Source organism: Marmota monax, unplaced genomic scaffold, assembly GCF_021218885.2.
Source record: "Marmota monax isolate L192 unplaced genomic scaffold, Marmota_monax_Labrador192_F-V1.1 WCK01_AAM20220418_F8-fsc00168, whole genome shotgun sequence".
Classification (NCBI taxonomy): Eukaryota; Metazoa; Chordata; class Mammalia; order Rodentia; family Sciuridae; genus Marmota; species Marmota monax.
This window is the reverse complement of record NW_026692492.1, coordinates 1,093,089-1,118,749: the sequence shown is the minus strand read 5'-3', so window position 1 is coordinate 1,118,749 and position 25,661 is coordinate 1,093,089. Positions and strand designations below refer to the sequence as shown.

At 45.5% G+C, this 25,661-nt stretch overlaps 1 protein-coding gene across 1 annotated transcript; it reads right to left on the bottom strand.

Moving 5' to 3' along the window:
- Nucleotides 1–18,314: 18,314 nt before the first annotated feature.
- LOC124092035 (nucleophosmin-like) lies at nt 18,315–19,561 on the bottom strand. Its single transcript, XM_046443322.2, has one exon. It carries the CDS (start codon nt 19,478–19,480, stop codon nt 18,617–18,619), a length of 864 nt encoding a protein of 287 aa, XP_046299278.1. The 5' UTR covers nt 19,481–19,561; the 3' UTR covers nt 18,315–18,616.
- Nucleotides 19,562–25,661: the final 6,100 nt, after the last annotated feature.

The following is a 25,661-nucleotide window of genomic DNA, read 5'->3' as shown; positions in this document are numbered from 1 at the left end:
TATTAAAGGCTTAGTCCCAAGTCTGGGGTGCTATTGGGAGACAGTGGAGTCGTTAAGAAGTGGAGGCCATGGGTGGAGGTTAGCTCCCGGAGGGTGTGCCTTCCCAAGAGATAACGGCCTCCATTCCTTCCTGTTCGTCTTTACATCCCAGATACCATGAGATGAGCTATTTTTCCCCAAAGTCAACAGACCCAACCGGCCATGAGCTGAGCCTCCTGGAACCATCAGCCTCCATCAGCCTCCACCAACCTTTCCTTCTTCCAAACTGATCGACTGAGGTATTTTGTCAGAGCAACGTAAAGCTGACTCATGCACCCACTCGAGTCTCCTCCCAATCCTGAGTGAGGACTCCTGGGTGCTATTTGAAAACGCTTATGGCGGCCCAGGGCTTCAAAGCCCTGAGAAGAGCATATTTTACCTTTCAATTTTTAGGACCTCGGAAACGGCCCTCGGAAACTTTCCTTGGTGGTATCCCACTGGACATTTTGGGTTTCCTTGATAGGACCCTTCCTGAATGCCTTCCAGAATGGTCACAGCTCTCTTTTATCCACACTAGAAATGCCAGGAGGCTTCCTGCGAGACAAGTGCCCCAGGGCTCACCCCCAGGGACCCACTTCCTTCCAGCAGGTCCCACCTCACAGTCGAGAACTCATCCATGAGTGGATTAATCCACTTCTGAGATCCGAGGCCTCAGGATCCCATCACTTCCCCAAACCCAGGCAACCAACCCACCCAAGAAGCCAATCTTGATGTCACCTCCACTGAGCCCCAAGTGGCCCTCAAGAAAGGTCTCATTCCACCTCCATCTTGCTCACAAAGCACCGGAACGTTCCGACAGCTCTTCATCCATCTGCTTCCAATGGTGGAGCTGTGGGTGTGTGTGTGTGTGTGTGTGTGTGGGTGTGGGTGTGGGTGTGAGTGTGGGTGTGAGCGACTTGTGCACCAAACTACGGCGACGGCTCTTTCCCTAATAACTCGGATTTGAACGGTTGGTTTCAGATTCTCAGCAGGACGTGAAAGTGGATTGCACCATTCCCGCCCGCCATGTTGTTTTTCCCAGATCAATGGAACCAACCACCCTGGACTGAATCTTCAGAAACGGAGTCAGACCCGCCTTTCCTCCTCCTCTACTTTGTCCTTTTCTAGTATTTTCGTCACATGGATGAGACGGGGGCTGACCCCAATATGGGCGATCAGCCCAGGCAGGCTGGCCAGTACCCCCCAAATGAAGCCAACCCAAGTCTACACCAGGAATGGTGGGTATCCATCATCCTAAGTTGTCTCCTGTGGTGTAGACCTCGCTGGAATCGACCCAAAACGAGATTGAGTGACGTCCGTCCTGGTCTTCGGTCCTGGGGAATAATCGTGAAAATGGTGGGAATCAAAATGGAACCCTGGAAAGATCACACATGGGACCGGGCGGGTAGGAAGGAAGGGTTGGGTGATGATTTGGATCTCAATTTTCGCTCCAAAGATCTTGTGTTGGATGAAGGCTGGTCCCCAAAGCAGAGAGGTCCCGAGGTGGGGATTCGGGGAAGTGATTCGTTGGATCCTAAAGGTGTTGACCTCACAAGTGGATTAATCCATTGAGAGCTGAGTGGACCAATTGCTGGAAGTGAGCCATGGTAGGAGAAAACTGGTCCCTCAGGACATGTCCTTGAGGACCATGTATTGTGCCTGGTCCCTGCCTCCTTCCCTCCATCCGTCTGTCTGTCTCTGCTTCTGTCTCTCTGCCCCTTGAACAGCCCGCACCTGACGGCGTCCCCAGGACTGGAGGCAGCAGGTGCAATATTTCAGGAGAGTCTCTGTCGCAGGAATTGTTTATGGTGTGGACAGTGAACCTCCTCATGTTTGCAACCTGCCAGGCCCTGGCTGCTCCTCATGGGGACTTTAAATCAGGTACAGGCACAGTACGGCACTGCAGTGTCCCTGGGTCCCTTCCTCTGCCTGACACCTGCCTCTTACCTGGGGTGGCTCCTTCCTCACCCCCAGCCTCTCCTGGGACCCCCTCTTGTGCCCACCGGGCTCGGGAAGGGACACTCATCCTCTGTGGCTGTCCAGTCTCTTTTTAAGGACGCGGCCATCTCCTGGAAAGACATCAAGGTGCCTTCCCACGGGGGGGAAGCCAGGCTGACTCCCTGCCCCTTGCAAAGCTTCCACAAGCTCAGGATGTGCAGGGCGCAGGGGACCCGAGGGCCACTTGCTGCCCAGAATGCTGGCCGTGTCATTGCTACCAAAGGGCTGAGGCTGGGAGCGTGGACTCGGTGCTGATAGAAATTGTAAGTGGGCAAAGTGTGGCTCCTTTGGGACCGCAGCACCCAGACTGTGCCGCTAGGCTAGAGGGCAGAGATGGTTACAGAGAAAAAAAAAAACAAAAAAAAAAACGTTTGGCTCCTGCAGGCACCGTGTCCCCGGAGGATGGGCCCCTTCTGGTGGCAGTGGACGGTTCCCTTGCAGATTGGGTTGAGGAGCACTGAGGAGGGACAGAGTCATCCAAAGAATCAGTTCCCTATTTTGTCCTTTATTTAGAGACCGGGTCTCACTGAGTTGCTTACAGCCTCACTTTGGGGGGAGGCTGGCTTTGAACTCGTGATCCTCCTGCCTCAGCCTCCCCAGTCATGTGGAGTGAGGCAGTTGGTTCTGAAGCTCAGGGAGGAAAATGGAAGGGGGACTTGTCACATAGAGGGACAGAGATGCCCACCCACATGTCAATGTTTTCAACAAGAGGAAGAAAACGGCGATTGGTCTCTCCATAACAAGGACGAGACAAGCAAGACTTAGCGAGTCGGTGACGCAGGGCTTAGATTTCATCATTAGCCAAGCGATGGGCCACCTCTAAAGATCATGATTTTTCCGACCAAGGAGCAGAGAAAGCTAAAAACATAAGCCAAAGACCGAGGCTGAGTCTCACGTCTCGGAGCCAAGATAATGAGGAATGAGAAGTCGGGATGATAAACACTGAGATTAAGCTATTAGATGTGACTTGTTCATGGAGTAATGCCATCCGCAAGGGGGAGAAAAGGACTGTCACAGCCCAAAATGAATAGGCAGCCAGGCGCCGGGCGGCACACCTACAATCCCAGCAGCTCGGGAGGGAGGCTGAGGCAGGAGGATGGCAAGTTGGAGGCCAGCCTCAGCCACTTAGGAAGGCCCTGAGAAACTGAGCGAGACTCTGACTCAAAATTTAAAAAACTAAATAAATAGAAAGGGCTGGGGATGTGGCTCAGTCATTAGGCACCCCGTGGTTCAATCCCCAGGATGAAAGAAATAAATAGGAAAATAATAAAAACCAGCACAATTATACTTTTTATTTTTGTACCTTTTTATGTGCGAACAAATACATGTAGAAAACATCTGTGGTGAGAATAATCAACCAGGGAGGCCCAACCAAGAAAAAATACATTTAAGAGACTCCCTGGAGGCCGGACGGAATGAACCAAGGGACAAATTATCGAAGGTCTTTGGGATAAGATAAAATTGCATGCTAGGGTCTATGTGCACACTTAAGAATTTATTTAGATATTGTATTATACGTATCTATAGATCTATTTACCTACTGGATTTATTATATAAAATATATTTACACATCATATATTTATACAACATAAATATCATCCATTTTTATACATTTTATATATAAATAATATAAATAGAATATCATTTAAATTGATGTTATTAAATATCATAATATGACAAGTGGGAAATCGTGGTGAATTCGGTGAATTAAATATCACAATATAAATAGAATATCATCTAAAGATTCGTTATACTTAATATACAAAAAATATTTATTAGACACATTTACTAGATATAATACATATTATATGAAATAAAATATACATTACATATAACATATAGAAATATGAAAGATAAATGAATATATATTATCTGAATATATACTATGTATGATTCTAAAACTTTATATTTATATATTCACATATTATATTTATCAAGTAACTAGAGATATATTTTATTCCTATATAAAAAACACATAAATACATGTAAAAATCATATAATATGAATTATGTTATATTATATATTTACATATAATGTATTTATATTAATATAATATAAATTTTATTATATTATAGATTCATATTTATTATATAAATATTTATGAAATAAATATAAAATAAATAATAAATATAAATAAATTATAAAATAAATAAATATAAATAAATTATAAAATAAATATGATTCATATTTATTTCATAAACATTTATACAACATAAATATATGTTATATTATATAAAGATATAATATTTGTGAAATATAAGTATATGTTATATTACATAAATATGTAATATTTATGCAATATTATATATCATGTCATATTATATAAATATATAATATTTTAAAATATAAATATATTATATAAATATAGAATATTTCTAAAATATAAATACATCATGTCATATTATATAAGTATAGAATATTTCTAAAATATTTAAGAATTATATAATATATATTTATTATATAAATATGTAATATATAACACATATTTATATATATTTTAAATGTACATATTTATGTAAGTATTTATATATTTTTTTTCTAACTTGGCACTTTTGGTTATTTTCACCCCAACCCTGCGGCGGCTCAGTGAATCCCGTGTTTGGATTGTGAGGAGGTGAATCAGTTCCCACCAGCAAATGGCTTGTGTCCAGGGTGGGTCGCTCCTGAGCAGGGAGCGGGTTTTGGGGGGTCATGTGGATGACCATGACCTCACCTCCCTTTGGCCTCAGGGGGACGGCCCTTTGCCGGGCTCAGTACCGACTTGCAGCCCTGAGCTCCTTCGTGTCCAACAGGTTTCCCGGTCACGGACCTTAAGAGGAAGACGTGTCCCCATGTGCCTGGGGGTGACTTTGAGTTGTGCGCAGTTGGGTTTTTCCGTAGACCTGGGTGGGTTTTAGATTGATGGATGGATTGGTTTCTCTCTCTGGAAGCATTGACTCTTTCTGTCCATCATTGTCCAGCGTCTGAACCCCACCTGTCCCCGGGGAAAGGCAGAGAGAAGGGAACTATAGAAAAATCTGCAAACACCCCAAAAACCACAAGGCGGTGAACTTCACCTGAATGTTGGTCCATCTGCTGGGACATGAGTTCGAGGTCCCGGGCGCAGACTTTGGGACTTTCAATGCCGATTCGTGGGCAAGAATTGATTATTATTATAAGAGACATTGTCACATACCTAATGAAAAAACAGAGACAGGGGATTGCTCGATTGGTTTGTGGCTAAATCAGAGAACTCACCAGTTTGGAGTTCTGTTTTCTCTCTTGTTTTCTATTTTTATTTATTTTTTTTCCCTGCAGGTGGGTGGGTGATCCTAATGGGTCCGCGACTCCGTGACACCCTATTTGTGTCGTTAGATCTTGAAATGGAGCCAGCAATCGGGTCTCAATTTGCTGCAAGAATCAAGACCCGCTTCAACGGGTTCCATTTTTTTTTTTTCCTTTTAAACAACTTGCAAAAATCCCTGGTCTGGCATCAGGATAGAATAAGTTTTGATTTGTTGATAATAGAAGAAAAAAAAAAAGAAGAATCCTTCATGGTGTTTCCTGGGAAACTCAAGATACAAAAGACTCCGGGAAGAAGTCGATTTAAAAATGTTTATTTTTGCACATCGCCACCTGAGCTCTTCCCCCCCCCCCCGGGGACTCATGCATGCAATTCTCCCCCCTGCAGATCAGAGGAGAAGAAATGACCCATGGAGTCCTTCATTGAAATGAGTTCCATTCTGCAGGCGCAGTGGACACCGGATGAGGCTGGCCTCCAACTGACAATCCTCCTGTCTCAGCCTCCTGAGCTGAGGACAGGGGAGTCCCAAATATTTACCATGTTGCAAAAAAAGCATTTGCAAGACTCTCTCTTTAGAGGTCTGAAGTCCTGGGGGGCAGATTTTCATGGAGGAGACTGCGTAGGATCCTGTCAATCATCACCAGAGCAGGGATGGGGAAGGTCCTTCTGCAATCCCCGGTTTGGGGGGTCCCCCCACGTCCTTGCATGATCAGCTTTACCTGCACCGACTCCCTTTGCTATCCGACGTTCCCCACATCTTCCCCCAAACCATTCCCCCCAATGTGTATTTGCACCCCGGGAAGGAGGGCCGATATACATGGATGTTTTTGAAAATCGCCCCACGGATTGCAAAGATCATCTTATTTCAGTGGAAATGATCAAACCCACGTGGTTTCCTCTTTAATCGCTTCACGCAGAACCTCTAAGGGGGCTTCCGTCACTGGTTTTCAGCTTTTAATTGAATTTTCATGGTTCCTTTTATTAGGAGACGGAGTTACACGGGAAGCTGCTGATTTTAATGCAATTATCATTACATCCTGAGACGAAATGATGCTGTCGAGGAAGAGCAGCAACGGGGTCACCTTTGTAGCCTGTAAAAGCACCTTTTTTAAAATTTTTCTTTTTTTTTCCCCCTCTATGTCTTTCTTGAATCTCACCGAGCACAGCAAACGTGAGCCGGGGTCGTCCTCCAGGTCAGGAGTCAATTTGTGATTTTAAGTTGCCAACAGCGATTCCGGGAGTGGGATTGCAGGATCTTTTTAAGAACACAAAAGTCAGAAATAGACTTTATTTTACATATTCATCTGTTTAAATCGCTCGAGATTTCTTTTTTTTTCCTCCCAGTACTGGGGACTGAATGTAGGGGGGCTCTACCCCTGAGCCCCATCCCCAGCCATTCTTAATTTCTTTGTGTGTGTGTGTGTGTGTCTGTGTTGGTAAGTTGCTGAGGCTGGCCTCCATGTGATCCTCCTGCCTCAGCCTCCAAAGGGAGGCTGTTGAGAACAGATCTATCTTACTTTGTTTTGCTGACTATGTAACGTTGTTTTGCTGAACCAGAGAAGAGCATCTTTTTTATTTCCCCCTCCCCAATATTTAGTTGAGATTCCATGTCACCCCAGTCAGAATGGCACTTATGAAGAATACAAGTGACAATAAAGGCTGGTGAGGTTGTGGGGACAAGGCTCACTCCTATGTTGCTGCTGGGACTGCAAATTGGTGCAACCACTATGGAAAGCAGGATGGAGACTCCTCAGAAAAGTTGGAAGGGAACCACCATGTGACCCAGCTATCCCACTCCTGGGTCTATACCGAAAGGACTTAAATCAGCACACTACAGTGACACAGCCACATCAGTGTTTATAGCAGCTCAATTCACAACAGCCAAGCTATGGAACCAACCTAGATGTCCTTCAACAGAGGAACGGATAAAGAGACTGTGGTATATCTACACAATGGAATATTACTCAGCCATAAAGAAGAATGAAATGATGGCATTTGCAGGTAAATGGATGGAATTGGACCATATCATGCCAAATGAAGTCAGCCAATCCCCCCAAAACCAAAGGCCAAATGTTCTCTCTGATATGCAGATGCTAATTCATAATTTGGGGGGGGGCACTAGGGAAGAATCAAGGTGCTTTGGATTAGGCAGAGGGGATTGAAGGAGGGTAGGGGTGTGGGGTAGGGAGGACAGGAGAATAAATGGGACATTATGACCCTGTGTGCATATATGACCACAGGACCAGGGGGTGATTTCACACCATGTACAACCAGAAAAATGAGAAATTACATCCCATTTTTCCGTGACATATCAAGGTGCACAAATGCTGTCACACAGAACTCGTTAGAACAAATTTTTAAAAATCAAAAATAAACAGATGTTCGTTAGCTCTGCACCCGTTTATGAGGGGGACGTCCAGGATCCAGAGTCTGCAGCTGAGCTCACCGCACCCCGCTTCTCAACAGGCACGGCCCAAAGCTGCGATCCGACCCGCGAAAAGTGCACACGGTGGGTAAAAATAGGGGGATCATTCTCACGGGGCACGTGATTTGGTTACAAGGCCAAAGTGACCTGGGAAATCAGAGGATTTTGCAGGTTCCAGAAGGTGTCCCCTTCAATGACGGATTTCAAGTCAAACCTGCTTTCTAAGAATGGTAGGAAGGCAAGCAGGTGACCAGGGCATCCCATACAAGGTCCCCCAGTCCTGCCCCTGGAAGGCACTTCAGTGCACCACCCGCCCCGCGGAGCTCGGGACGGGACATTCCCTCTCCTGAATTTCCAGGTGACAGAGCGGCCGGCCAACCTCTGGCTTCATACCTGAGGTTCCTGCCCAGATCCTCCGAGGTCACCACAGATGACAGTGGCCGGCTGCTGTGCACAGGCTCTCGCTGAGTTGCTGAAGTCCTCACTCAGTCGCTGAGGCTGGCCTCCAACTTCCGATCCTCCTTCCTCAGCCTCCCCAGGGGCTGAGATCACACCCCTGCACCTGGCTGTATTTTTTTATTCCTTTTCCTTCTTAGACCCAATATGGACTTGTCTTTAAAAGGGAGAAGAGTTCTTTTAAGACCGAGGACTTTGAGTTTCTGACCTTCCCTGGGTCGTGTGACAGGATGGGATATGACATCTTTCTCTCCCCGAGATCTCCCTGATTCTACGCTCTGGACACTCACCCCCAATCCTCGGCCGGGTATTGATCTCGGAAGTGAGTACATTGATTTCTCTCTCTGTCCCTGTCATAGAACAATGCCAAAGGCTTTGAATAAATGAGCCAGGTGGCCTTTGGGTGAACTAATGGAGGTCGCCCGGCGGTGACCATATTGAGACATCACGGAGACGGACAGGAGCAGTCATTAGCACTGCCTGCTGGCCCCCAAGAGTGGACACCCGATGGACATTGGGTGAGCTCCTTGCATCTAAAGGAATCCAACTAGAAAGGGGTGCACTGGCCGCCCCCCCGGGGTAGGTGGCCCCCAGCGGTGACTTTGAGCCCTGGTTCTCTCTGGCTGACTCGCTCACGCTTGCAACCCGTTCTGCTTGGAAATCTTTTAAAAAATTAATAATGGTCCCTCTGTTTGCAGGGATCCATTATTGATACGGAACGTTGGGTGAACATTCGGTATTGATTTCCGTGGACCCGATGACAGCGGCTTTTTCTCCTGCAAAGTTTCTAGGTCTGTGGAATCCACCAACTGCAGGAAAAAAAAAATATTTTAAAAAATAAAATAGATATATATGCATATTTATAGGTATGTAGAGCTTCTATTAAATATGCACAGGGATTTTTTTTTTCTTATCATCATTCCCTAAATAATGAAAATATAGCAGCTATTTATGCAGCGTTTGCAGCGTTAGGTGAGCTGATGGATCACAGAATAATTGCCTATTTGGGAAAAATATCACTAGATCTTTGGGGAGGGCACCTCATATCTAAACCATAACTCGGGGGTGTCTTGAGCATGGTCCCGCGATTTCTCAGGCCTATAAATAGCCTCTCACCTCAGAGACAGAGGAAGCCATGTCAGGCTCTTCGCTTGATTAATCCAGGCCCACCCAGGAAGATGTCCCCTGTGGCTAAATCAGGGTCTACTGACGTGGGACACTAATTTCAGGGAGGGAAATTGTGCGTCTTTTCATTTTCTCAGTTAGACGTGGGATCTGGCCAAGAGGAAGGAGCCGGATAGGGAAGGAACCACTGGTCAGTGGGTATTGAAGACTGGCTGGACGAGATGCTGATAAAATTCACACCAATAAAATATATTGATCGTTTCTGCACAAAACAGTGGACACATGGATTTAGGTGGGTCCCAATCAGGACGGGCTCCCATTTATTTATAGTCACTGTCTGGATTTGCCTGGATTCCTTTCTTTTTCATTTTTTTTTTTTGGGGGGGAGGGGGAGGGAGACAGGAGATGCACTTAAATTAACCTAAAATCATATGAAAATCATTCTAAAAATCATATATATACAAATGCAAACAGATATTTGTGCTTTTTTTGTGTAAATTCCTACATAAGTATAGATAAAGGAATTTTTGATCTACAAATGCATAAGGTTTTTATATGGAAATACATAAATATACAAGTATTAATATAAATGCACATATATAGATTGCATATATATGCATGTATCTGTATTTATAAAAACGTGTAATATCTGCATATTTGCATATAGAAATACACAATAATAAATTTATATATAAATATATGCATATGTGTATTCATGTATTTATATATAGATGTATTTTGATTAAATGTATCTCAATTAATGCATAAATACATATGTGTGTATATAGGTAATATCTACATAGAAATATATAAATGCATGTAGGTGCTGTATATTTATTCGTATTTACGTAGGATTCATATTTCAACCGATGTCTTTTCCCAACATATACAGACTCAAAAACACCCAGGATCACAGCCATTGGTTTTAATATCATAAATCAGGTAACAAAATTCTCATTTTCATGCCTCAGTGTCACTAACATTTACATGAGATACAAGGAAATATTGATCTAGCACCTCAACCTGAAATGGTTGTCTTGGAGGTGAAAAGGGATGATGGACAGATGCCAATTACTTAGATCCATTACATACTAAATTCTGATTATTTTAAAACCTTGCTATATTCTTGTTTTAAAGTGGTGGTGGTCTTCAGGAATATTCTGTGGGATATATATACGTACACTATTTATTTTTGTTGGGGGTACGGGTACCTTAACCACTGAGCCGCATCCCCACACATTTCTTTTCTTTTTGATTTTGAGACAAAGTCTCTCAAAGTTGCTCAGGGCCTTGCTCTATGGCGGAGGCTGGCCTCCAACTTGCTATCCTCCTGCCTTAGCCTCCCGAGCTGCTGAGTTTGCGGGCAGGTGTGACCCTGCTGGCCCCACGTTCGCGTTTCTCGGGGCGATTTTGCATCAGAGGTTCTATCTGCCACATTTTTTAAGAAATGACGGAGACAGTTAAAATTACAAAAAAAAAAAAATTGGTAAAATACCTATGGGTCTCTGTGGCTATTGGCGCCCCACGTTCACAGTTAGCGGGGACAGAAGGTGAGCGGCTTTATCTGGAGCAGATCAACATTTTGATTCTAAAGTGTTCAGCCAGACCCGACGGCAATCGCCTAAAGCCGTGGATGTTGCGGCTCCTGGTGGCATGGGGTGAGTTATGAAGCTGTCCCCGGGTCCGTCCCCTCCCCAGCCCTGCACTGGGGTCCCAGGGGACGCCGTTTCCAAACCTTGGACCCCAGCCTCCTGTGCCCCCGTGACCGTCTCATGGGGACGGCTGCGTGTTGATGCTGAATACGGGCATGAAAATAAATGCCACCAGGTCACCTCATGTCAACGCAGCCTGGCTGTCACCGCGCGAGAGATTCTGGTTTGTGACCTAAATGTGGGAATGTGGAATGGGAGTGGACCTAGGTTTCCTCTTCAGCTCCGACAGTCTCCTGGGCCCCCGGCCACTGTTTCTGGGCTCAGGGCCACTCCCGTTAGTCCTTTCCTGAGGCGCCCATCTCTTTTGGCCGGAAACAGAGCCCCAGAGGGACACACCTGTCCGTCAGGCTCAGGCTGAATTTCTGGAGCAGTAACAAGGTGGGAGGATACGTGGGAGAACTTACACTTTGGATTGCTCAGGTTTCCGTTGCTGTAACAAAATGCTTGAGGTCATTGGCTTCCAAGGAGGGTTGGGCAAGGGAGCAGCCTTAGTAAGGAAAAGCAAAGTGGGACCCCCAGAGCTCAGCGCCCCTCTGACTTTGAGAAGGTGCAATGGGAACACGGGGCCAGGGGCTCAGGGTCCTGTGGCCAAGGGCGGCCAGCAGAAGAGTCCTGCATCTCCCGGGGATGGTCCTGTCTTTGCAGTCCCCCGAGGCTCGGTCTTTGGGCTAGATGAGCCAAAGGGGAGCGGGACCACCTGTGCAGAGAGACACGCGTTGAGACTGGGAGGTGAACTTCCTGCAGATGTGTCCATAAGAAGCATTTGTTGTTAATGGTCAGTGTAGTAGACATTGTTGCATAGTATTCCAGGGTCAGGGGTCACAAGGGGCTGTCCCCAGTCACTCAGCACAGGGCTGAGACCCACTGGGTGGGGGTCCTCCTGGTTATGTTTTGCTTTTTGTTATCATTGAGATACTTTGGGTTATAGAGAGGTGTAGACTGATAGTGGATTAATCCACTTGGATGGACTCACTGGGTGGTGACTGCAGCAGGTGGGGTGTGGCTGGAGGAGGGGGTCCCTGGGCTGTGCCTTTGGGGTCTCTGTCCTGTCCCTGGTGAGCAGAGCTCTCTCTGCCCCCTGGTGCCCTGTCCTGAGCTGCTCTCCTCCTCCAGGCCCTGCCGCCATCTTGTTCTGCTCCCCTTGGGCCAGAGCCATGGAGTCGGCCACCAGGGACTGGACCTCGGACACCAGGAGCCTCAAGTCAACTTCTCCTCCTCTGAAATTGTTCTTGTCAGTTGTTTTGATCATAATGACAAGGAAAAAAAACTAATTAAAACACTTTTTTGTTCCCCCTTTTCCCAAGATGAGAAATCCATGTCGAATGGAAACTTTGTCTCCTGCCCATTGTAACATTGTGTCCACCAGAAGGAATGAGTCCAAAAGGAAGAGGAGAATCGATTTCTACTCTGGGACAAGTGGGGACGTGCCTATCTCCTGGGGACGTTGATGCTGGTTACTGAACTTCCCGTGGGCTGGCCAATAGGGTCCACTGTGACCTGAGGCTCAGTTTCCAGGTTTCCATCCTAAACTCATTTCTCATCACTAACCTCGAGAAATGAGGTTAAATATACTATTATGTATATTTAAATCATCATTACATGTAATAATTTAAATATACATAACAATATAATTATATATAGTGATTTAAATAAAGTATCTATACTAATTTAAGTATAAATATAGGCTAATAATATATATACTAAATTTTAAAATAATATAAATCTATGTGTTTATATGATATATAAATATATATATATAATTTATATAATATATATATATATAATTTATATAATATATAAATATTCATGTAGACGTATTTTTAAAATTTCTTCTTTGGAAATAATATGATTGTGCCGGGCTCCAGAGTGCATTCCTTAGATTCAGCAGCTCAGGAGGCTGAGGAAGGAGGATTGAAGTTCAAGGCCAGCCTCAGCCACTTTGCAAGACCCTGAGTAACTTAGCAAGACCCTGTCTCAAAATGAAAAATTAACGTGCTCCAGATGTGGCTCAGTGGTTAAGCCCCCTGGGGTCCATCCCTGCTCTGATAATGATGATGATGATGATAATAATAATAATAATAATAATAATAATAATAATAATAAGTGAATTGTAATCATGTCCCAATTCCATGACCAAAGCCAGTTCCGTGTTTTGAAGGATGGTTCCAACTTCCTGCATGATAAGCCGCGAAGTCAGGCCAATTGAATTCTGCAAAAAAAAAAAAAAAAAATCTCTGCAAATAATTTGGAATCTCAAGATGGTCGGGAAGAGGCTTTGCTGGAATCCCGAGGTGAAGCCTTCAAGTCCAGGTCCCTCTGTGACGGGAAGGCCATCTGTCCGTCATTGCAGTGTCCGCCCTGGGGTCCCTGTCTTTGCAAGGGGAGCCCCCTTCAGTAAGTGTCGAGTGTCTTCAGACGCGTTCTGCACAAGTGCAGCCCCACGGCTCCGGGCAGCTCAGGATTTGCCGGCAACTTGGAGGATACTTTAAGAGTCTCCTAATCCTGGACAGAGTTTTCGGAATCAGCACAGACACTTAGGGTCCTGCAAACCTCTGGGGACCCGTGGCGGATTTTAATGCAACCTGCAAAAGATCTGGTTCTCACCTCAAGGATGCATGAGGGTTTTTAAGGTGTTTTCAAGATGGTCTGCTCCCTTTGAGTGACACCTGACATTTTCTTACTTGCACAATCAACTCATGATGAGTCTTTTCCACCGTCTCGTGAGAGGCACAGAAAGCCACGCTGACGTTCAAACGCTTCCTCGAGACCCAAGAGGATGAGGAAAGGGGCCTGCTTGCAGAATTCAAGGCGGCTTCTGTGCAATGTTAAGCTAAAGGCTCGATGGTTTTGAAGAATAAGGCTCAAAGTGACCTTGTAATTAAGGAAATGCAACATCCTATTTAAAAAAAAAAAAAATGCTATGGAATAGTTGGGTTGATTGGCACCTGCCTAATCGCAGACACATCAATCGGGGGACATTGGCCAATGGTTCAAAATTTCAATAAGAGCCAGGCGTGATGGTGCAAGTCTGTACTCTCAGCAGTTTGGAGGCTGAGGCAGGAGGATCGAAAGTCGAAGGCCAGCCTGGGTAACTTAGTGAGGCCCTGTCTCAAAAATACTAAAAAAAGGAGGAGGCTTAGGGCTTACCTACCCCTGGTTTCCAACCCCAGTACAAGAAAAAAAAAAATTGCACTAAGTTTGCACAAGAATCTGCAGTGTTTTACAGCTCAGTAGAGCGAGGCTGGGGCACAGTGTTGCACTGCATATTCCAACCTACGTCCGTCCGAGCAAGGATTTGGAATGTTTGTAGTGCAAAGAGAGGCTCCCTCTGGGGCAGGATGGACAAGAGCAGCCCCGTCCTTGCACGGAATTCACACTCACCAAACGCCACACAGCAAGCAGCTGTGTCCCTCAACAATCAAACTCAAAAGGCACTTGATTGACAGCTGCCCCTCCCCCCTCACCATGAGCCTTGCTGCAACAAGAGGCAGGTTCTCAGGCCACCTGGGTGGCCAAGGGGGACCCGGCGGCGGGCGGGCGGGTGACTTGGGGCTCTGAGTCCTTTCTCCAGGAGGCCCAAGCTTCCAAGTAAAGGGGTCAGAGCCACCTGTCCCGGGGCCGGGCATGGTCAGGCAGGGACTGTCCAACCCCAGAGCGGCCCTCAGCCCACAGAAGGCACCGCGCCCTGTGCACAGCTCAGTGTGTTGCCAGGAAGCGAGTCGCTCCCTATTAATTCCATCCCTTCCCCTGGTTATTTTTCACGCGGTGGAAACGAGGCTAAAAATAACCCGCAGAATTACATAAGTCCCTTTTGCAAAAATGCAAGGGCTCCCCTCCCCTTGAGGGAGGGATCCCACCCCCAGCACCACCCTCCTCCAGGAGCAAGGGACATCAAGGTCATGGGACGGTGTCTGTGGGTCAGGTTCCTGGCCGCGAGGCTCCCCCCAGGCGGCTCCTGGCTCCCTGCAAGCCCAGCCCTGGCTGAGGTGGGCACAGGAGGGGGCCCATATCTAGGGCTGCAAACCGTCGGAGGTCTGAGATTTTTCCTGCATTTTGGACAACCCCAATTCTGCAGGAAAGAGACAAGATTTAGAAACGGCCAAGAGTAAAAGAGACAGAGGGAAAGTGGTAATTGCTTTTCTGGGTCAAGACAGTTTGTGGACAAACAAAAGACAATGAACAAAGAGCCACCAGCTGATAGGGAGGCTGGGTCTTGGATGGAAGAGAATCTTTTTTTTTTCTCTTTTTTTGGGGGGTACCAGGGATTGAACTCAGGGGTGCCTGACCCCTGAGCCCCGTCCCCAGCCCTATTTTGTGTTTTATTTAGAGACAGGGTCTCACTGAGTTGCTTGCGGCCTCCCTTTGGTAGAGGCTGGCTTTGAACTCATGATCCTCCTGCCTCAGCCTCCAGAGCAGCTGGGATGACAGGTGTGTGCCACGGTGCCCCGTGGGAATGTCTTTTAAACCCTGAATAAAATGCTCAAATGGATGCAGGATTTCCACCCGTGGATAGCTGCTTTACGATGACGAGGTTTGCTCCACGTTATTTATCACTGAAATTGTGTGACTCGCTGGAATCTATTCAGCAGGAGGGGACTCAGATGGAAAAAGGGCGGGTCCAACGGCTCAAATCTGTCTTTTCTAATAGTTTTAGTCCGTTTTTCACTGTTGTGATACAAAGAATTAACAAGAACAATTTTAAGGAGGAAGAGTTGATTTGGGGACTCCTGGTGTCCGAGGTCCAGTCCCTGGTGGCCGACTCCGTGGCTCTGGCCCAAGGGGAGCAGAACAAGATGGCGGCAGGGCCTGGAGGAGGAGAGCAGCTCAGGACAGGGCACCAGGGAGCAGAGAGAGCTCTGCTCACCAGGGACAGGACAGAGACCCCAAAGGCACAGCCCAGGGACCCCCTCCTCCAGCCACACCCCACCTGCTGCAGTCACCACCCAGTGAGTCCATCCAAGTGGATTAATCCACTATCAGTCTACACCTCTCATAACCCAATCATTTCACTGTGAAGCGCAGGCGGCGTGAGACCCTCAATGATTTCTCTTTGTCACGGAGACACTTCAATATTCCATTTTGATTGATGGATCTAAACTTGTCCTTTCAGTGCGTAGATGATCATCAAATTTTCTCCCAGTGAATTTGCAAAGCCACGGCTTCCGACATGAGTTCCTCCCTGAATTCAATCTTCTGCTCAGTTGCTAGTGAACTTCTAGAGTTTCACAAGCGAACAATTTCCTATGCCCAATGCCATACGAAATCGAACGTCGTTGTCAGGGGTGCACTGGGAGGTTGCCTATGTTGGATATTTTCAAGGATTTGAAGGCACTTTCCATTCTTCCGTTTCCCCCCAGTTCCCGTCTACTCTCTTCACAGGAGACGGAGCATCTGGGCTGCCTTTTATTCTGTCACAACAATGCTATTTTTTTGTTGTTGTTGTTATTTTTGTTTTTGTACTTTTTTTTTCTTTTTCTCTTAGGAATATTGACAGATCGTCTCTGGGAAATCGTTTGTTTTGGTCGGAAATGATTTTACTTGTGTTCATTTCCTTCCTGGATTGTCAAAAGGCTTTCATTTAAAGTGGGTTCCGCTGCCTGGAGTCTGCTCTTGTTTCGTGACACAGATATTTTGCTTTTCTGCCAACATTTCTTTTAGAGGAAACAGTGTTTTCCTGTAATCCTGCAACTCCTCGATAGAAGGCATGTTTTTTTGTCTCCTTGAAGGGAAAATAGGTCTCTTCACACAGCCGAGAAGATCCCCAGGTTATAAAACCCCTTCAGCTTTACCCACATACTCTTTCTATTTTTTTTAAGGATTTTTTTTTAAAGGAGAATAATCGCAAAAAGTTGGCAGATAGCAAAGAAGATAAAATTTTAATCAAATCTTTGGGCGCTTAGAGAGCGGAATAAGATACAAATCATTTAAAGCTTTATTTCGATAAATTTAGAAGTAAATGCCCTCTTTAGAGATCAATCACATTAATTTTTTTTTTTTTTTATGTTTGACAAACTAGAAGCGTGTTTGACACAAAAGGCGTCACCACTTAGCCCAAAGGTCTTTTGAGAACTAATTCCAGTGACTCAGGAGGCTGAGGCAGGAGGATCGCAAGTTCGAAGGCAGCCTCTGCAGCTGAGCCAGACCCTTTCTCAGGGTGCAAAATAATTAGGTTATTGACAAAACATCCATGAATTCACGGAAAGGCAAGAAGTCTCACCGTGGACATTTTTGCAGGCACGAGAAGCAGATGCAGATTTGACCGAGCTCTGGAGATAGAGGCTCATTCGATGTGATGACCCATCCGTGTCGTTCTAACACTCTGTGAAAGTGGCACTGTCATGCGGCTTAGCCGTCTACACCTGCAATTATCTTACCGCAGAAGAAACAGGCACAGTTAGGCACACATGGAATCATGGTCCATTTCTTGTGGTACAGAAGGGTGTTAGAGGGGTTCAGATACACGTGTTCATCTGTACCCCGTGAATATTAATTAAGAAAGTCCAGAAAAAAGCTGTTCATAAGTTTTAAATGGCGTTGGATGCCTAGTAGGGTGAAAAGATCTTGCAGTATCCCGTTCTGTCCTGCCTAGAACGCGAATCATGCCTTTGGCCAATGTTTCCGCCCTGTATATGCTACCTCCCTGGTATCGTTGGTATCCCATCAACTGTTATGGGGTGGATTAGGACGTTCCCAATTTCCTTTTGACTTCTGCCTTCGCTGGATACATGGTCATCGTCCTTACTGACCTTCCCCAAGAGCACGGAAGACAGACACTTAAATCTTCTGAGTTTTCTGCAAGTTCTTTCTGTCTCCAATATTGGAGCATCCACAGAGGCAAAGAGCAAGGGTCTCCCTCAGGTTCACGCCAGGGTCTACCCATAATCTCAAGTCCACACACCTCAGCAGGCGAAGAGGATACTTTAATGCTTCTTTTTTTTTTGTTGGAGGGATCAAGGGGGAATGTTTGAGCTCAGCAGTCCTCAAAATATCTGGTCTCGCCAGGCGCGGAGGGGCACATCTGTCATCCCAGCTGCTCGGGAGGCTGAGGCAGGAGGATCGCGAGTTCAAAGCCAGCCTCAGCCAAAGCGAGACCATAAGCAACTCAGGGAGACCCTGTCTCTAAATAAAATGCAAAATAGGGCTGGGGACAGGGCTCAGGGGTCGAGAGCACTGAGTTCAATCCCAGGTATGAACAAAAATTTGGTCTCTTACAGAAGATGAGCAGGACTGTGGTTTATAACAATGTATTATGCATTATATATATTTTATTTTATTTTTTTTTACTTTATTAAAATACTGAGTTTTATTTCACATGTATATTTTTGTCTCCCCACCATTTCCATGTCTGACCACCACTACTACTATGTCCTATCATAACATTCCATACATACTTAGAAACCAAGCAAAGGGTGGAGTTCCATCTTTAAAAACTAAACAGGCATTTTGGACAACACATTCTTGGCAATAGAACCTTGACAACATTTATCAAACACGGTAGGGAAAGTTCTCACGTTGCATTATAAAAAGGACAGCCAGATATCAACTGTTACAGAAATGAAATAAGACGGAAATTTTTAACAAACTGTTTAAACTATTTTCTTAAAGAGACTTCCTCCACTGCCAGAGATCTTGAACAGCCTCCTGGTCAGTCATCCGGAAGCAATTCTTCACATAATTGACGAACTTGGCTTCCACTTTGGGAAGAGAACCACCTTTTTCTATACTTGCTTGCATTTTTGCTTTAATGTCTTCTACAGAACTAGGTCCTTTTGATGTTTTAGGAGTTTTTTCCTGTTTTTTGAAGGATTCTTGACCTTTTGATCTTGGTGTTGTTGGTTTTGAGTCTTTTCCATTCTGGTTCGATTTTTGTGCATTTTTGGCTGGAGTATCTCGTATAGATTTCTTCACTGGAGCTTTTTCTTCAGTTTCCTCATCATCAAAATCATCATCACCATCATCTTCATCATCATCAACATCTTCATCAGCAGCAAGTTTTACTTTTTTCTGGGGAACCTTGCTACCACCTCCAGGGGCAGATCGCTTTCCAGATACACTTAAGAGTTTCACATCCTCCTCCTCTTCATCTTCTGACTCAGCATCTTCCTCCACAGCTACTAAGTGCTGGCCACTAATATGCACAGGCCCTGAACTGCACTTCAACCTTAAGACCACAGGTGGTGTGATTTCAAAGCCCCCAAGGGAAACCGTTGGCTGTACTGACATTTTCAATGTTGCCAGTGTTACTTTAATTGGACTGCCTTCATAATTCATTGCCTCTGCTTCAACAATGTGCAATTCATCCTTTGCACCAGCCCCTAAACTGACCGTTCTTAATGATAACTGGTGCTCATTTTCATCATTATCCACCTTAAAGTGATAATCTTTGTCAGCTTTTAGCTCACAACCGAAAAGGTAGTTCTGGGGCCTCAGGGGGCTCATGTCCATATCCATCGAATCTTCCATGGGGTGGTAGCACGCACTTAGGTGGGAGAGAAGGCGGACGGAAAACAGGTGGCTGCTCTAAAGAGACGCGCAGGACGGAATCACGCCAGGCTATATATATTTTAAAAAAGAGAGAAAAGGGAGATTTGTAGGCTCCAAATCCAATTACATTATAAAAGGTTCAGGTGATGAAAATACTAATTGATTTTATTATATACCTGTGTCTGATCCTGATCCCGTATCCCATAGATACACACAATTATGTGCTGAATAAAGGTGAATTTCAAAAATGGCAGAGAAACTTGAGAACATTTCGAATGCCACTTACATTTAGAAATAAAAACCGTGTCATAGCATTTAGTTAATAGTACATCAAATAGCATTTGTCATATTGAATTTATCTATAAGGTAACACAATATTAAAAGTAATTGCATGTTAATATCATTTCATTCAAGTAAGCATATCCTGTGAGTATGTGTTTATTATTATATCAGATTTATGGAGAATATGACCCATCAGCTCTTGGCATGTTAGTATAAAGCATTTCATTCAAATAACCTTGGAATACTCATATTTATTTATTACAACATGAAATTTACATATGACAGATCAATCCTGTGTACGGTAATATAAAGCATTTCATTAAAACAACCGAATCATAGAACTGTTTTTATGAAAAGCAACTATTTGAAACATTTTTTTTTATTAAAATAGCTAATATACATACGTTTCTATGAAATGACGGGCACAACGGCACTTTGCACTCTGACAGCTCTTTCTGGTGTCGGAGGGTCCCGTCCTGCGGTGATGCCAATCTCTGCCGAGATCCTAATTAGAGGCACCTGGGGTCCCTTATCTGATTCTGCCTCCCATTCGGGATCTTCTCTTCTGTCCTGCGGCTTCTGGGACATTTTGCATTCGCTCCAGGAGGGGAGGAGGGGGGCGAGCGGGCCTCGGGGTCTGGGGACAATGAGGAGAAGCTTTGTAACCCTGGGTCCTTGGCTGACTGCAATCATGGTGCGGAGGAAGGTTGACCAGTTGCCTGCAAATCCTGGAACCTCCTCATAGCACAGTCTGTTAGGAATCCGCCAATGGATTAATCCACCAGTGGATTAATCCACCACTCAGCCATGTCCCCAGCCCCTTTTTATTGTTTATTTTGACACAGGATCTCCCTAAGTTGCTCAGGGCCTGGCTCAGTGGTTGAGGCTGGCCTTCAACTTGTCATCCTCCTGCCTCAGCCTCCCGAGTCTCTGGGATTACAGGTGTGCGCCATCACACCCGGTAAAATGTCCTTTTATGATCACAAAGACACACAAAGGAATGGACAAAGGACTAACTAAATGCCTGTTATTAAAATGGCCCCAGGTTCTGTCCACTGATTCCCAATCCCTGGGATCCCTGTGCTCAGGGCTCTGCCTGCGACCCCCCGGCAGAGGGAGGGCTGTGGACCCCCTGGTTGCAGTGGCCAGGGCTGGGGATGGGAGCCCCAGGGGGCAAAGCCCTCTTGAGGTGGGGTCTGGGTAGGAGGAGGGCCCAGGTAGGAGCGGTTTCTTGCACCTGCGTGTCTCTCGGGTGTGGAGGCTCAAAAAGAAGGAGTCGGTAGAATGTGGGTCAGTGATTCCCTGAGGCTCCCGAGGAGGTGGGGAGCAGGGAGGGAGGGAGGTGAGCCGGGGGGTCCCTGGAAATCAGGAGGGAGGTTCCTCAGAAAAGTTGGAATGGACCCACCATGTGACCCAGCTATCCCACTCCTCTGTCTATACCCAAAGGACTTAAAATCAGCACACGACAGGGACACAGCCACATGAATGTTTATAGCAGCTCAGTTCACAATAGCTAAGCTATGGAACCAACCTCTGTGCCCTTCAGTGGATGAATGGATAAAGAAAATGTGGTATGTCTACACACAGTGGAATATTACTCAGCCATGAAGAAGAATGCAATGATGGCATTGGCTGGTAAATGAATGGAGCTGGATGATATCATACTAAGTGAAATGAGTCAATCTCAAAAAAACCAAAGGCCAAATATTCTCTCTGATGTGCAGATGATAATCACAACAGTTAAAACAGGTGCAGGTGGGTCAGGGAAACCCGTCTCAGATAAAGAAGGTGAGAGAACACCTGGGTGGTTTCTCCAAAGACAGGCTTTGCTCACACAAGGTGCCCCAGCTCCGTGTTTCTCCAGGTAGGTTTTATGCAACGTGCTCTTGAAAGTAACGTTTTTAGAATTTTTTTTTAGTTGTACATGGACACAATATCTTTATTTTATGTGTTTATTTCTATGTGGTGCTGAGGACCCAACCCAGTGCCTCATGTGTGTGACGCAAGCACTCCAGCCCTGAGCCACAATCCCAGCTCACTCCAGCCCTGAGCCACAATCCCAGCTCACTCCAGCCCTGAGCCACAATCCCAGCTCACTCCAGCCCTGAGCCACAATCCCAGCTCACTCCAGCCCTGAGCCACAATCCCAGCTCCGATACTAACTTTATTGGGCTGCTTAGTGCTTAATAAATACCATTTGGTCTTTCTATTTTTGCATCTCCAACAATAGAACCGAGGGGTCCTTGATCCCTGAGCCCCGTCCCCAGCCCTATTTTGCATTTTATTTAGAGACAGGGTCTCCCTGAGTTGCTTAGGGCCTCACTTTGGCTGAGGCTGGCCTCCAACTTATGATCCTCTTGCCTCAGCCTCCTGTATTGCTGAGATTACCAGCGTGCACCACTGCAAAACTCGTCATCATGGTTGCAGAAAACACACCTTAACATGATAAATATTGTATATTGTAAAGATTTGAATTCCCCTCAAGGTAACTGAATGCAAATCCATTCAAAATATCAAAGTTGTTCATTGAAATGTCTCAAAATTCATTTGCAGGAATTTGCTTTGTAGAGGAGAAAAAAAAAATGATGAATGTGAACTGACTTTTCAAGGTACGTATGTGCACACGACACTGTCCATATGCATATGTTCATCTAAAGGGGAATAATTTTTAAAAAATACAAATATAAGTAAATAACAAAAAAATCAACAGAGTAGACGGAAGGGCACAGGGAGACAGAGAGGAGAGGAGAAAACGAGGAAGAATTGGGAACTGAATCCAAGTAAATTATACTCCATGCCTTTATGATTCTGTCAAAATGAGTCCTAAAATAAAAAATACAGGTGGGCACAGTGGCACGTGCCTGTGATCCCAGCGACTGAGGAGGCTGAGGCAGGAGGATTGCAGGTTAGAGGCCAGCCTCAGAAAATTAGTGAGGCCTTAAGCACGGAGGGGAACTGGGCTTAGCTATTCTAAGCTCGGAAAACAGGTCAAGGTGCCACATCTACAGCGCGATCCGATTTTCCTTTAAAAGCACACATGTCCACAAGAGCGTGTTCGTGCGCTAAATGAAATTTTGGCAGCTGATATACGAAAACGGTAGAAATTATTCCATCTGAGTCACTTCAAAGAGCTTCCGTGTTAATTGCTGAGTGCTGATGGCTGTGTCTTGGGTTTCCTTTCTGAGCCACAGCTCAGAAATACTCGAATACTCACAGCTTAAAAATACTCGAAAAAGCAAAGAGAACGTGGTTCAGGCATCTCCTGGTTCTGCAGAGGAGTCAGATCAGGTAGGAATCGTGGAAGGAAGGACGTGTGATCCGGCCCGTGGGTCTCCTCCTGGGGTAATCCAGCGTCCAGGGCGTCCCAGGGAAGGAGCCGGGTGAGGAATGAGGGGACCACAGGAGGAGGTGCAGAGAAATTCACCCCGACTAGTAGATGACAACACTGTTTTAATCTGATTTTTCACTGCTATCAAGTGGATTAATCCACTATTAGGTTACACCAGGGAGCAGAGAGAGCTCTGCTCACCAGGGACAGGATAGAGACCCCACAGGCACAGCCCAGGGACCCCCTCCTCCAGCCACACCCCACCTGCTGCAGTCACCACCCAGTGAGTCCATTCAAGTGGATTAATCCACTTTTAGTCTACACCTCTCCATAACCCAATTATGTCCACCTCTGAACCTTTGCATTTGAGCCAGACCCTTGTGTGTGACCCTGTGACCGTCCTGACCTGCGGACGCCCGGGTAATGAATCTGTGTGGCTTTAGGCCAATCCACTCTAGGGGCTCTGTCACCAGGAAAATGGGGAGACAAATAGAGTTTAATTCTCTGATGAATTGCTTCTGTCCCCTTCTGGGAAAACGCCCGATTCTATAAAGGAGCCAAAGTTTAGAAAATCAGCCTCGATACGTCCTGGTTGTTTCGCCCTTTTTTAGATAAATGGGACCGGACATGTGCTGGCTAGGGCTGCTCATCAGGAATTCCCCGGAGTCAGCAGGTAGGGGCACTTGCTGTCCTTGACGGTGCCTTGAATCAAACCAGATTCTTAATTGAGAACAAAATATCTTAATTCCAAAAGGGCCTCAGGGGCTGGGGGCTCTCTGGGGTGGGCTGTGCTGTGCGCTGCAGGAGGTGGAGCAGCCTCTCTGGGCCCCACACACCAGGAGCCAGGAGCAGCCCCACCCAGGGTGTGAGAGCCCCCTGGACAGACAGGATGGGTAGATGGCAGAGAGATAGATGGACAGGATGGATAGATAGATGGAAGATAGATAGATGATAGACAGAATAGGTAGATGACAGATAGATAGATGGATACATAGACAGGATCAGTAGATGATAGATAGATAGATAGATAGATAGACAGATGGATGGATAGATAGATGATGGATCTTTAGAAGAGATCATGGTGGAGTGGTAGTTAAGAAATAAACCATAGATGTTTGAGACAGACAGATGATTGATACATAGGTGGATTGATCATTGATCATTGATCATCGGATTGATCAGTTTTCCATCCAATGACCCCATCACCATCTTGAGTGCCATCTCTGTTCTTTATAACTGTCTCCTATTACCTACTTATAAAAATATGAAAATATGGGACTCATAGCTTTATTAATTTTTTAACAAAAAAAGGGGTGACCGTCTGTGTTTCTGCCGATGCATGCTGACAGGGACCACTGTTGTGTGGTCCAATATGAACCATGATAGCAACAGGCTTGGTTGGATTTACTTCTACTTTTGACTCATTCACTGCTTCTTACAGGATTGGTCTTGAATCTGTGCTGTGTCCTGACTTTTATAAATGACTTTTATGTGGAAAATCCGCTGTACTTTTCTTCCATCTTGAATCAAATTTCTGCTTCTAATTTGTTCAATGTCAAAACGAACTTAGCCTCTTATTCGAGGCCAACACAGCTTTGGTTTGCAATTAAGAGTGAGGGTACCATGAGCCTCGACATCCAGCACAATTTTGTGACCATCCTTGGTGACGTCCTTTTGAGTATTCAGCATGGAATCTGGGTCCTTAGCTGAAGGATGGAGATGCAAGTGTCCCATCCGTCACGGATACAACATTGCAAGGTGCATCGGCAACCAAGCTATTCCTCATTGTCACAGATTCTTGGTTGCAATGTCAATGAGGAAAATTAAAACCACGTGCATGATGCACACATGCTCCACGGGGACAGGAAGATGCAGCCTGAGAGGTCGGAGCTCCTTACACTACGAGGTAAGCACCCCATCGCACGCTCACCAAGAAATACACCCCAAAGAAATTCATGACTCCCCAGGTCTTTAAATTCATGCAACTGGAAATATGATTTGGGGACTAATAGTATCGTAATTGGCAAGGAACTTGGAGGACACAATAAATGTCAGCAGCCAACCCAGGATTATTATGCAACGTGCATTTGCAAAAAAAAAAAATCACGTACCCAATGGTATGAGTATTTGGGAAGAAATGGGACGCTATTCTCTGAAATGTTGCAGCCATTTCCGATCCTGAAATATGCACCTTCTTCCCTAATTTCAGCTTTATTTTTAAGAATTGCAAAAAGTTGGAAATCTCCAAAGATTTTCATCGTCGCTTTGCAATTTCTGATTTTTATCTGATCAAAAATTCCTGATTGTCTTAGGTTTACTCTGTGTTTCTTTATAAAGCAGCAGGGAGAAAATTGTATTCTTCACTGTTTTCTATCTAGAGAGTCTGAACTAGGGGAACAATGGGCGTGCTTTTAGACATTTAATTAGCGTTTCTTTCGAGGATAGTTGTTAAGCGAGGAGACCAACTTATGATTCGACGGGGAGCCATTTCTTTTTGCAAAGTGAGGGAGAATAGACCCAGTGGACAGAGGGCGCTGATTTGATGTCCAC